This window comes from Salmo salar, chromosome ssa15 (assembly GCF_905237065.1).
Source record: "Salmo salar chromosome ssa15, Ssal_v3.1, whole genome shotgun sequence".
Classification (NCBI taxonomy): Eukaryota; Metazoa; Chordata; class Actinopteri; order Salmoniformes; family Salmonidae; genus Salmo; species Salmo salar.
In genome coordinates, this window is record NC_059456.1 from 60270457 (window position 1) to 60282569 (window position 12113).

Here is a 12113-nt window from a genome sequence, read left to right on the forward strand (position 1 = left end):
AAGAGAGAAATAGAATACATTGTAGTATGCAGATTTTCCCTTTCTCAATCTCTCTCTTTTTTTCTCCTCAGACACATGAAGGAGATCTCTGAGCTGCAGGCGTTCCAGAGGAGTGAGATAGAGCGTCTGTATAAAGAGCTGGGGAAAGCCGTGCCGCCTGGTGTAGGCCTGTTGCACGCTGCTCCCCCTAGTGGCCGCAGACGCAAGGTCAGCAAACACAAGCTGAAGGCAGGCAAGCTGCTCAACCCCATGGTGCAGCAGCTGAAAAACAACCTGAATATCACCACCACCGGTGAGAGGAAATGTGTCAGAGTGGTGAGAAGAGGGTAGAGGGGTGTGTGGTGGACAGAGTGAAAGGTGGGGTGAGGAGGAAAAGAGTGACATGTCTCTGTGAGAGAGGGGGAGGGAATGGAAGAGAGAAAGGTGTTTGTGAGCAGTCCTGAGAAAGGGGAATTGAGTGAGGAAGATTGAGAGGATTGGAAATGTGGTAATAACAAGAAATTAATCACCAATTCACCCTAAAGCTGTTTCTGTGGCTTATCCAGTATTTCCCTCTGAAGGTGAGAGCGCACCGAGCTCGTCTGGCTCTCCAGCTAAGAGCTCCATTGTGTCTGACGGCTCGGCCCGCTCCAGTGGCAGCAGTACCAGTGGCACTCGGCCCAGCAAGGCCCCAGAGCCTGTCCAGACCCAGCAGCCCTGCTCTCTCAAGGGCTCGTTCTCTTCTGACAACATCTACGGTGGGGGCATGGCCACACACGTAGGCCCAGGGCAAGGTACCTGCACACACATGCATGCATACAGGACAAGTTATACACACACTGTGGCATACCACACACACTACACTTCCACAGTGAGGAGTACCACACACATTTGGTGCTTAGTAAGATTCAAACACACACATAGGATTCACGCAGTATACCAAATGCAAATACACCCAAACACGTGTCACTCACTGAGATGTGGACACGTATTCAAACACCCATTTGTACTGGGGAACAACCAACAGCTCAGCTTAATCTGCTGTAGAATTCTAAACTCTCTAATATTCTAAGTTGTGTCTAAACCGGAGGTCTCATTAGTCTCATAAGGGGACGTGGAAACTGCCACATTGAAAAAAAGTCATGATTGGCAGTCTTTCGAAAGCAATTTTGTTTAGGCGAACGTATACAAAGGGGTGCCCCTCATCACACATTTCTCTTCCAAAATACCGCCACGATACTGCATGACTTCTGAGGTGTCAATGGAAGCTGTCTTCAAGCACTGGTCACAGATCAGTTTAACAGTCCTCATGGTGAAGGTCAGGATGAATTTGGGAAAGTAACCTGATCTTAGACCAGTGCATAGTGATAACTTGTCCATTTAGTGAATGTGAGGGCTGTCTCCTGGTGCTGGTTTAGCCCATGTGACTGTACCCTATACTGGTGCTGCGGCTGTTATTGGTGGGGGTTTCTCATCCCAAGTCTCTGTGCACTTTTACAGAAGTGTTTCTCTCTTTGTTTCTTCTCTTCTTCCCTCTTATATTCATTTTTACAGGCTGGACGGTATACCACCAAACGTCAGAGAGAGTGACCTATAAATCTAGTAGCAAACCGCGTGCTAGATTCCTCAGTGGACCCGTGTCTCTGTCCATCTGTTTGTATTTGTTATTTTCTACTTTTCTCACTCATCTCATCCCTCTCTCTTCTCTTTATTTCACTTCTATCTCTTCCATCGACCAGACTGTTTCTTTGTGTTTTAGATAGTGGTCCTCCCCTCCTCCCCCTCCGTGTCCCCCAACACAAGCATATGTCAGCTATTATGTATGTCCACATAGCTTTCTCCCCCTCAGCCCTAAGTTGTTCTGGGTTTAGACATCCCTCCATGCAAACGCTTTGTGCACTGCTTCTGGCTTTAAACAGACTCCAAAAGCATAGTGTATGTCATAAAGCTCGTCTTCTCCAAAGATTGGCTATGCTAAACCCGAAACCTGAGCGAGTGTGTGTGTCCGCCAAAGCTTTTGTATCCTGTGTGTTTTAATTTACTCACTTCCTTAATTGTGAGGCGCATCAGCTCAAGTCTACAACCCCTCTGTATACCAAGACTAAAGCCAGCTCTCCCCTGATAGACCAGCCAGGTTCCATTGAGGCTTGCTGTGGTAGAGGAGGTCCCTCTTTCTCGGTCTCATGTTTGGACTGGGAGGACATGCATGGTGCAGACAGGCAGAGGGCAGGGCACTGTTGGAGACTGGCTCCTGCAAAAAGGCTGTATCATCAATACTATCTACTTCTGTCTCCTTCTTCTCCTGCATGTCTTGATAAGCGCTGACTCTGATGTGCTCAGGCTATAGTATCTCTGTGCTCTTCAGTTCAGATTTTTGGGGTTCCTTTGTTATGTTTCACAGGCATTCTTGTACTTACTGGTAGTTGAACTGTTCTATGTTTAGAAATGAGCTTCAGGGATCTCGTTACTCTACTACTTACAGCATTGATCCTTCACTAATTTGTGTCTCGACTCATTTAAAATGATTATATGCAAACAGTATAGTTTTACTTTCAACACTGCCATTGTACAGTTGGGTTATCCATTGAAACGTTTAACATACCATGTACAAACTGAAGTAAAAGGAGCCTGAAATATTGACTGTATTACTGAAACAATGACTTATTCCAAGTAGGTTTTTAAAGGAAAGTTCTAGACATGAAAATAGGACATGACAGTGTTACTAGGACCATATTATAGGAAGGTCTGAGTGACCTATGAGAGTGTTGACATTCCCCACCTTACCAGTCTTCACCAAACCCCCTGTACTGTACTGTGTACCAGCATACCCAGGGCCTAGGCTTCTCTTTATTTTCTAGGCCTAATACATTTTCTTTTGTTTTGGAGTGACAGCACAATTTAAGAGAGTCTTTCCCCCACTCCCATTACTTCTCACTGATTTTAAACCCCCTTCTCCTCCTTTCCTTTTTTCCTCTTGTCTCTCTCCCTAACTGATTTGATAGCTGTGTGTGGCTTTTCAGCAGCTTGTCCACAGACCAGCAGTGTGTCCCGGCCTAACTGTTTCTGTCTCTGCTGTTTTACCTTCTTATAGGGTCCACACTGAAACGACTATGTCTTGGCAAAGAGCGCAGTAGTAGTAACTATCTCATTTACTTTCTTCTTTCTCTGTCTACTTCGCTCTCTTTTTCTCTCTGTTGGCATGAGCAGCCTTGGTTTATATTCACGTGTTGAGTTTGGCAGTCTGAAAAAAACATGCCAGGTGTTGTTGGAAAGGTGTTGTTTTGGGCACTGTTGCACGAGGAGTGTCACTTTCATGAATTTATTTGATTTAGTTTTTTTTGGTAGTGCATGGCGGTGTTTGTCCTAAATGTCTGAGTGCTGAATAATGTGACGTGTGGTTGTTTGTATCAGCATTAATGGTTTCTGTTTGTCTTACTGTGGTCTTACTGTGGTGGAAGGGGGTTGGTTGGGTGGATTGTTGGGATTCAACCATGCTGTAATCCTTTGGCTGCTAGGTTTGAGAACCTACACATTTGCTGACCAGTTAAATGAGATCACATGTCAAATCCACATTTTTTTTCAGCTGATCTTTTTCCACAAAACAATTACCACTCAAAGTGACATTTTAAGGTCCACTTTTAGTTGACCTGTTTGATATTTTAATGAATATGCAGGCTCTATAGAGGCTGATGGTGGTTAAAGTGCCATAGATAACTGTAAAAGGCCTAACCGCAGCCAATCGATTCCATCGGACGGGTCTAACTGGACAGAGTTTACAAATCTTTCTGTGTTCTAGGGTCTTCTCATGGCGCCAGTGCAACTCAGACGGCATCCAATCAGCAACAGCCACCAGCTGTCCCCAATCCTTTGCCATCTCCTCAACCAATGACGGTGCTAGCTCAGGCCCAAACAAACAACAGCAACAACAAGAAGCCAGGTACTTTCACGGACGACCTGCACAAGCTGGTAGATGATTGGACGAAGGAGACGCTGGCGGCCACACAGCCACGGCCCTCTCTGAACCAGATCAAACAGCAGAGACGCATGCAGGACCTGGAGGGTCAAGCCATGCAGGAGGTAACTGGCACTGATAAACACATCAAAAGTCTAAAGAAGACTATCACCAGTGTGAAACACTTTTGGGAGCTGCATCCCTTCTCGCTCTCTTTTACCTGATCATGTGAAAAACAGTTGACAGAAGTCCATGTACACAATGTTAAACATCCCCTCTGGTTCTTCCAGGTGAGATGTCCCATCCCTCCAAACAAGTTCCAGCTGTCATTGTCGTGCCCGTTGACAGCTGCTTTAGGCCCAGCCATGCCCACTGCCCTGAGCTCCAACCCCTCTGCCATGCTCCAGCCCGGGTACATGGTACCAGCAGGCCCCTACGGAGGGGTGGTGCCCGGCCCCCTATACCCCCAGCAGTGGTCTGGTATGCCCAGCCCTGTGGGGATGATGGGGGCAGCGGGAGGGATGCCCTACCCCACCATGGCCAACCCAGGGGTGCAGGCCTACCCCCTGACCCTGCACAGCCCTAAGAACGTCCCCAACACCAGGACTACCTAACGTGACAACTAGCACCTCCCTGCACCCACTAAACCCCCATCTTACCCCATCACCCATGATGCTCAACACAGACTGCCCCCAGATGTTCCCCTCTATCCCAGCACACTCACATCAGGACTGCCTGACTAAAAGGTTAGCAACACAGGATTAGTTAAAACCTAACTCCACTCTGTCCCCCCTGGTTCTCACTCCAGGGTTACAATTGTAACGAAATCAAACTCTTAAAAACTTTAGAGTGATGGGCTGAAAAATAGAGTAAAGTAGGGCCCACACAATTAAATGCTCCAACAAATGGCTTATGGGTCATTCCACGTCATAGCACAAGAAAGATGATTTCGACACCCACCATCTGATTGTGCTGAAATATTTTCTGTAGTTAGAAACCGATAATATTAGCATTCCTGAAAATGTTTGTTGAGATATAATTTGATATCTGAGAAATTAAACTAATTGCACAAAAATGAGCTATTTTAATTTATATGATACATATAATCTTCAATAAAAATATAGTACCTAACATCCGATTTGGACCATAATTCTTCATGACAATTAGTAAGACGTGGTATCCAATAAAATGATCAAAAGCCATCCACGGACCCATGTGAATCTGGTGACAGTTTTTTTCCCCTTTTCACACCCCTTTTCACAGAAATTAGCCCTTTGAAGTCTCTTGCATTATTTGAATTTTATATTCCTCTTTTTTTCCATTTAACCTTAACTTAACGAGGCAAGTCAGTTAAGAACAAATTCTTATTTACAATGACGGCCTACTGGGGAACAGTGGGTTAACTGCCTTGTTCAGGGGCAGACCGACAGATTTTTACCTTGTCAGCTCGGGGATCCTTTCGGTTACTGGCCCAACGCTATAACCACTAGGTTACCTGCCGCCCCATTTACCATCGATTTAGTGTGAAAGTACCCTGTTTTGCCCACTACATGACACTGTTTCTGCTACTGCCACACCCTTTAATCAATTTTGCTGGTCTCAATTTTGCTGGTCTCTCTAGTACAATCTTCTGTCATGTGCGAAACCAAGCAAGAAAGGCGTTGCACACTGTGGTGTGTGTGTGTACATGCGCATGTGTGTAAGTGTGTGGTCATGTTGGTTTTTTATACTATTATAAATAGTATTCTCTACATTTTAATCTAGCACAAATGGAAAAAATATTCACCCATTTGTTCAGCTTTGTTTTTTTTCCCTCCCCGAATCATCATTCTGTTATTCTTTATACATTAGAGGGAATCTTCTTAAATGTGAATAAATAAATTGTAACCCCGGAATAGATCAGGTGTAACCCACACTCAAACACACTCAAATGCTTACACACACACATAGTGTTTTGCAATGGTATGGTGTTGGGTTGTAATGGTTAATGTCACTTATCACACTACATATAGAGATGTTTTCTAATATTATTTTTTAACATACAACTGCAATGGTTTAAAATGGTATTTTATTAGGATTGTCACATTTGCATCACCAGCCAATTTCTCAAGTTTTGGGCTTGTAGGAAAAGTCTTCATATTGCACCATAAGGAGAGCCCTCTCAGGGAGCTTGTTGGACCATTTGTTGGACTATTCAAGAAGAGTTAGGTTGAAGCATTAGGTTTCTAAGAGAAGGACAAACTGAATTGCTTTCATGGAGGACTGGCTTGAAGGATGACCACACAATCTATTTTCATCATGAGTAAAAGCTATTGGTGTTCTACCCAAAGTTGCAAAAGAAAATGTTGTGATCCATTTAATAAACACGAGAAACCAGCAAAATTGATAAAAAAAAGGGTATGGCAGTAGCAGGAACAGCGGCATCTAGTGGGCAAATGCTGGTACTTTCACACTAATTTGTGGTAAGTAATGCAGGCTACTTCAATGGCTAATTTCTCTGAACAGATTCACAAGGAATACATTACATGGGATGAAGAAGCAATAATCCAAGCCGCAGCTCCATACTACTTGTCAGACATAGAGAACTGATACTTTATACTTGTTGTTGGGGTGAGATTGGTGTGGGGGGGTCTTGTGGGTGACTTTAGACCATGTTATTGGATTCCTCGTCTTACTCAATGATAGGTAGAAGTTTGGTCCAAATCGGATGTTGGGTACTATATGTATTGAATATTATGTGAATCCTATCAATTAAAAGGGCTAATTTGGGTGCATTCAATTAGCTTAATTTCTCAGAGATCATTTTTATTAACAAAATAGTGTTGTGGGTATGCTAATATTATCTGTTTCTAACTACAGAAACTATTTCAGAACAATCTGGGATGGTGGGTGTCATGGCTTGCTGAAATGACATGGAACGACTCTTATGTGCTGGAGCATCTGAGTACTGGTCCCTACTTGACTGTACTTCTCACCCCCTCCAGTGTTTCTATATGCAGGATAATCCTGCTCCACTCTTCTCAGATTGTGGTTTGATGCTTTATTAAAGAGCAACGCACGTGTAAATAGCCTGTGAGCTTGTAAATATCCAGTGTGCGTGTCAATATACTTTATACAGCACCGGTAGTTTTCCTGTGTGTACAGTATAAATGTTCTGTGTGTGTCTGAGTACCTACTGCTTTTAGCTTTGGTCTTGTCTAAACTCACAGCCATACTTTATAATATCAGTGGTCACAAATGTGATGTTTTCACCAAATCCGTCATAAACGATAAGTAGTCATGTTTTCACATTGATTTTTATCGTTTACTAATGTTTTGTCAACATTAAAGCACTACATTAGAAATCAAAATACAATGGTTTGACATGATGGGGCAGGAGACCTGTATTTAAGGTGAAGTTCTCTGGAGGAGTGTAGTGCCTTGAACATTGATTTTTCTGTCCGCATCCAAGAGATTTTATTTCAGGATGGCTTTGTCTTTTTTTTCTTGGTTTACATTTGAATGCCCTTGAAGCACTGCACTATTAACACAGTATATGCTTTAATTTAAGTAATAAAATCATCTTTTTAATCTTTGTTTACTCCCCCACCCCTGTGACATTTAGAACACCATAGAGGTGAGATGTACAGTTGCCCAGTTTGAACAGACAGTTGATGTACAATTTTTAAAAGTCAAAACCCACTCATTGGGCAGTGGGTAGTGTCCTAGGCATAGTTAGAATTCTTAGAATGAACATACCTATTCAAGTAAGCGTTCCCCAGTGGGTGGACCAATTGAATTCTCATTCTATATTTCTAGAATGAGGGGAACCCGTAGTGTCCAGCTCAGAATGTAGCAGAGAGACAGGTTTGCTGAGCAAGACTTAAAGTGCAATTTCACCTATCCACCTAGCTTTCGTAGCGGCCTTCCCACAAGCCTTACCCAGGAACCTGCAACAGGAGCTAGTTTCTTTTGTTGCCGTTTAGTTGAACATAAGTTACAAATCACATTGAAAACAATAACAGCAGTTACAACTGCTAAATATTTTCTGTTGGGGCAAGAACATGGTTCTCCTTTTATTAGGCACATTATGTTATTTTTTTAGTGCAGTCACCAGTTATTATTTACTTGTCTAAAGTATTGCCATTGTTTTATGTTTCTAAGCTTGATTTTGATGCTGCTAGTGTGTCTGAGGTGGATCCACTAAGTATGAAAGGGGAGTTGATGTGTTTTATCTGGACACATGATGATACAGTGGAGTCCCTCCAGTAATAAAAACCTTTGTCAGAGGGTGAGTTGTTTTCTCAATGAGATTATGTTCATGTGAAGCAGTGTTATTATATTGCCTTGTTGAAATTAATAAATGATGTATCATTTCCTAGGTGGTTATTGATGATAGCCTTGCTTTTCAGTGTTGTTTTGAGTGTTTGATTTCTCTGTTCAGAATGAAGCATGCAAACTCCAGATGGATACTTGATTTGCACAACATGACCTGTGCTCTAACTATAACCCATAATATCAGTTCCAACACACCTATACATAATGAGGTTAACCTCCCCCACCCTATATCCTCCTGACCACTGAAGAGCATGTGTGTTATTTTCCATACAGCCGAGATTAACATTACTATACCGCCATTTAGAAATGTCACAGCCACCACACCAGTGAAAGGTTGCAGCACCCCAGTCCTGCCAAGATGTGAATTGTACAGTTTTCCTGTCATTAATATTCATATATTTTGTTTAACTGTTTTGGGATTTCACGTCGGTGTATATTATTCCATCAATTCGGTTTGAATTGGACTTTTTATAGGATATAATGCAGAGTTGTCTGCTTTGGTGAAATACTTGCAGTAGTAAGAGATTTCTGTTCTCTGTTACTCGTATCTGACATTACTGCTACACCTCCCTGTCTGTTACACTTAGTGAGCAGATTTGGAAATAACTCTGTTCGAATATTCACTGGGAGGCAACATTCAGATCCATAGAAACTGATCGTATAGAGCAGATGTGGTTCTCTGTGAGGAATAGAGAATAATGCCTGTTCTGATCATTGCATTTCTATCAGTTCTGAGTAACATTGCCTCATTGAATATGCCTGTAATAGTGGAAGGCTTGCACTAAAGCTCTGTGTCGGATTGCTTCTGCCTGCTGTGTATCACTAGGTTACCTTACCAACCCAGTCAGCGCACTCATCACAGACTGTACATGTTTAAAGAGAAATAAACATTATTTTGTGCTTGATGTTGATGTCTCCTTTGTTCCTCAAGAATCTAGATCTATTTAATATCTCTCATGCTATTTTTTTGTAAAGATTAAAGAATGAACCCATTTTTCTGTACAGATGTGATCAATTATTGGGTTCCCTCCTTAACCTCCATTAACACTTTATTGGGGAAAGTGCACTATATTATGCACATTGCTTTTTTCCCCAGGTTTGTCCAACTGACACAACCATTTCTCTCTGCATTGTGGAAACCGTTCCACTTCAAATCCTTCACCAATGACTTCAATTCATGATGATAAATATTTCAATGCCTAATTATCTTTCCTCCAGAAAAGTCTGATTTTTAAATGGTCCTCCAGTGAAAATTCAGCCCACCTCCAGTTTTTGATAGTCAGACCTATTATTTTTGTATTAGCACCATGATAACATTAGTTACATTTGGCCTACATTACAACTTAATACAACATTACTATGTATATATGATTGGCCCTATTTTTATTTAACTAGGCAAGTCAGTTAAGAACAAATTCTTATTTACAATGACAGCCAACGCTGGGCCAATTGTGCACCGCCCTATGTGACTCCCAAACACGGCCGGTTATGATACAGCCTGGAATCAAACTTGGGTCTGTAGTGACACCTCTAACACTGAGATGCAGTGCCTTAGACTGCTGCGCCACTCGGGAGCCTATAATAAACATATTTTCCAAAAGACATAGCCTATAGTGACCAATGAAAATGTATACTGAACAAAAAGTTGCTGAGGAGTATTTCTGGTTGTGATAACGCCCTTTAGTTGTGAAAAACGAATTCCGATTTGCTGGGCCTGGCTTCCCAGTGGGTGGACCTGGCTCCCAAGTGGGTGGGCCTATACCCTCCCAGCCCACCCATGGCTGTGCCCCTGCCCAGTAATGTTAAATCCATAGATTAGGGCATAATTGATTTATTTCATTTGACTAATTTCCTTCAATGAACTGTAACTCAGTAAATTCTTTTGAAATTGTTGCATGTTGCATTTATATTTTTGTTAAGTACATATTTGACTGTAGCACTATGATATTTAATAAATAATGTCCCTTTGCCAGGCTAGACTGATCAAATAATAAATTTAAAACTATCAGGCACGTGTGAACTGATGTATGATTTTTCATATTCAAATTTATGGCGCAAACCCTCCCTATATGATTCACGTTTCCATATTGGCAGATTCGCAAATGACAAAAATAAATACGAAATAAAAAATACATGATCTTAGACATGTTAATAAAATATAATACAGCCTATTTTATCCCCATGTTTTTCGTCTTTGGACATTCTTTAAAGTGCATATTTATCCAGATGTGTATTAAAAGGTGCGAAACGGATCATTAGATTCGCCACACAGAAAAAGAACAACAAAACCAAGCGAATTACCTTTTAATGGTGAAAATGTGACGCCACTTGACTAGGCGTCCATCGAGTTTCAAAATTGCATCTTCCTCAAACACAAAAGAATGGTACACATCGAAATTAGGGCCTTATTTCGACAAAAACACCAAAGAACAAATACTCTATTTGACGAAAGTGCCCACACGCGCCTATGGCGTACAGCAATGACTGCCGCATTTGTTCATTGGAGTTCCAGAATTAACAAAACAATATCATAATGAAATAACTAGGATATTGTGTTGTTCTTAAACCATTTACCCCACATTTCTCATGATCAGATTGGGTTTTATAGGATTAATACATCGATCTGCAATCGTCCCATTTACCGAGCTAGAGTGAGAGATTTTGCAGCACCCAAGCTTCAGGAGCCCTGAGTAGTAAGTGTTTATTAATTCAAAGCTAGATTGGCTATGTATTCGTGGTGTCTAGAGATAAATAGGCATACATCCGTAAGGTGTTTCATGAATTTTGTAAATTGTAATTATTTGTGCTTTGATTTTTGTTACAATTTGCTTTTCGAATCGTTTCAGATCCTTTAGCAAGATACGAAGACCCAGGATTCTGAGTGCCACCTTATCATAATGATTGTCTATTTATCTTTCCCTAGTAGTGAATGTAGAACTGTAGGTTTTTCTTTAGTTACATGAATAGTTAGCGATCAGGTGACCACATAGTGTTATATTGTAGTGGCTGATCAGGGTGAGGTCTAAACATTGTGGAGGGAAACATTGTAGCAAGCTGAATGTGTCCCATAACTGGAGCTGTCTGTTACAATGCATCACCTCGGGTTGTTGTAACCTATAAGATTGGTTACAATGTTTCTCAGGCTTCTATACATACAAAAGTATCATTTTGCTGAAAACGACCAACAATAGTTGCAAGCTAACTGCTACACATTCCTTGGATCTTTGAGCACGTGAATGGAACATGTCATGAGAATACGCTATCCAAATCATGGACTAATCAAACAAAAAGAGACATTCATATCATTGATTATCTTATACGTTGATTAGTTTGCCATAGTTGTATATGGTACTTCAGGTAAATATTTTTCTTCCGTGAGAGTGGAGGCTATGTCCAGGTGTTTAGAAGTTTGCTTTTTGATTGATAAACAGCTTCTGGTTGAATCAACCTTGAAATGCATCTGTTATCTGTAATCCAACATTCCAAACGTGTATCTCAGCTGTCAAGTCGATCAGGTAGCTATCTAAATAGCTTTTTTATGTCTTCAGTTTAAGATTTAAATCTGTTTTATTTGAAAAGTAAGTGGTATGATGAGAAATATTGCAAGTAAAATGTAATTTGCAATAATTAAAACTAGCAAGAAAAATGGATGCAGCTGTTGGTGCCATGGTAAAGTTGACTGCTCTCCAGCCACGTGCCTGCTGTTGACAGCGTCTTGTTTCCTTGAAATCGGCAAGACAACATGGCATAGCTTTTAGGATTCCAAAGGGCTGAAGGCAATGGACACATTCTTTGTTGTTTCCTGCATAGACTGACTACTTTATGGACATAATACTACCCACTGGCATGTCTGTGTTTCAATAAT

General features: G+C 41.5%; 2 protein-coding genes across 13 annotated transcripts in view; both read left to right on the forward strand.

Moving 5' to 3' along the window:
* LOC106571792 (serine/threonine-protein kinase WNK2) overlaps window positions 1-9153 on the forward strand; it is a 139965-nt gene extending 130812 nt beyond the window's left edge. For 8 of the 12 annotated variants that reach the window (XM_014145239.2, XM_014145240.2, XM_014145247.2 and 5 more), the window contains 6 exons: window positions 72-292; window positions 546-773; window positions 1534-1632; window positions 3071-3115; window positions 3776-4056; window positions 4222-9153. In XM_014145239.2, coding sequence (XP_014000714.1) covers window positions 72-292; window positions 546-773; window positions 1534-1632; window positions 3071-3115; window positions 3776-4056; window positions 4222-4545 — 1198 coding nt within the window. In that variant the 3' untranslated portion in view covers window positions 4546-9153. The remainder of the gene's footprint in view (window positions 1-71; window positions 293-545; window positions 774-1533; window positions 1633-3070; window positions 3116-3775; window positions 4057-4221) is intronic. The other 4 variants (XM_014145243.2, XM_014145245.2, XM_014145246.2 and 1 more) reach the window with 4 other exon arrangements.
* A 1382-nt stretch (window positions 9154-10535) lies between these two features.
* LOC106571880 (peregrin) overlaps window positions 10536-12113 on the forward strand; it is a 170738-nt gene continuing 169160 nt past the window's right edge. Inside the window, 1 exon segment of the mRNA XM_045695903.1 lies at window positions 10536-10941. The gene's annotated coding sequence lies outside the window, so the exon portion shown is untranslated.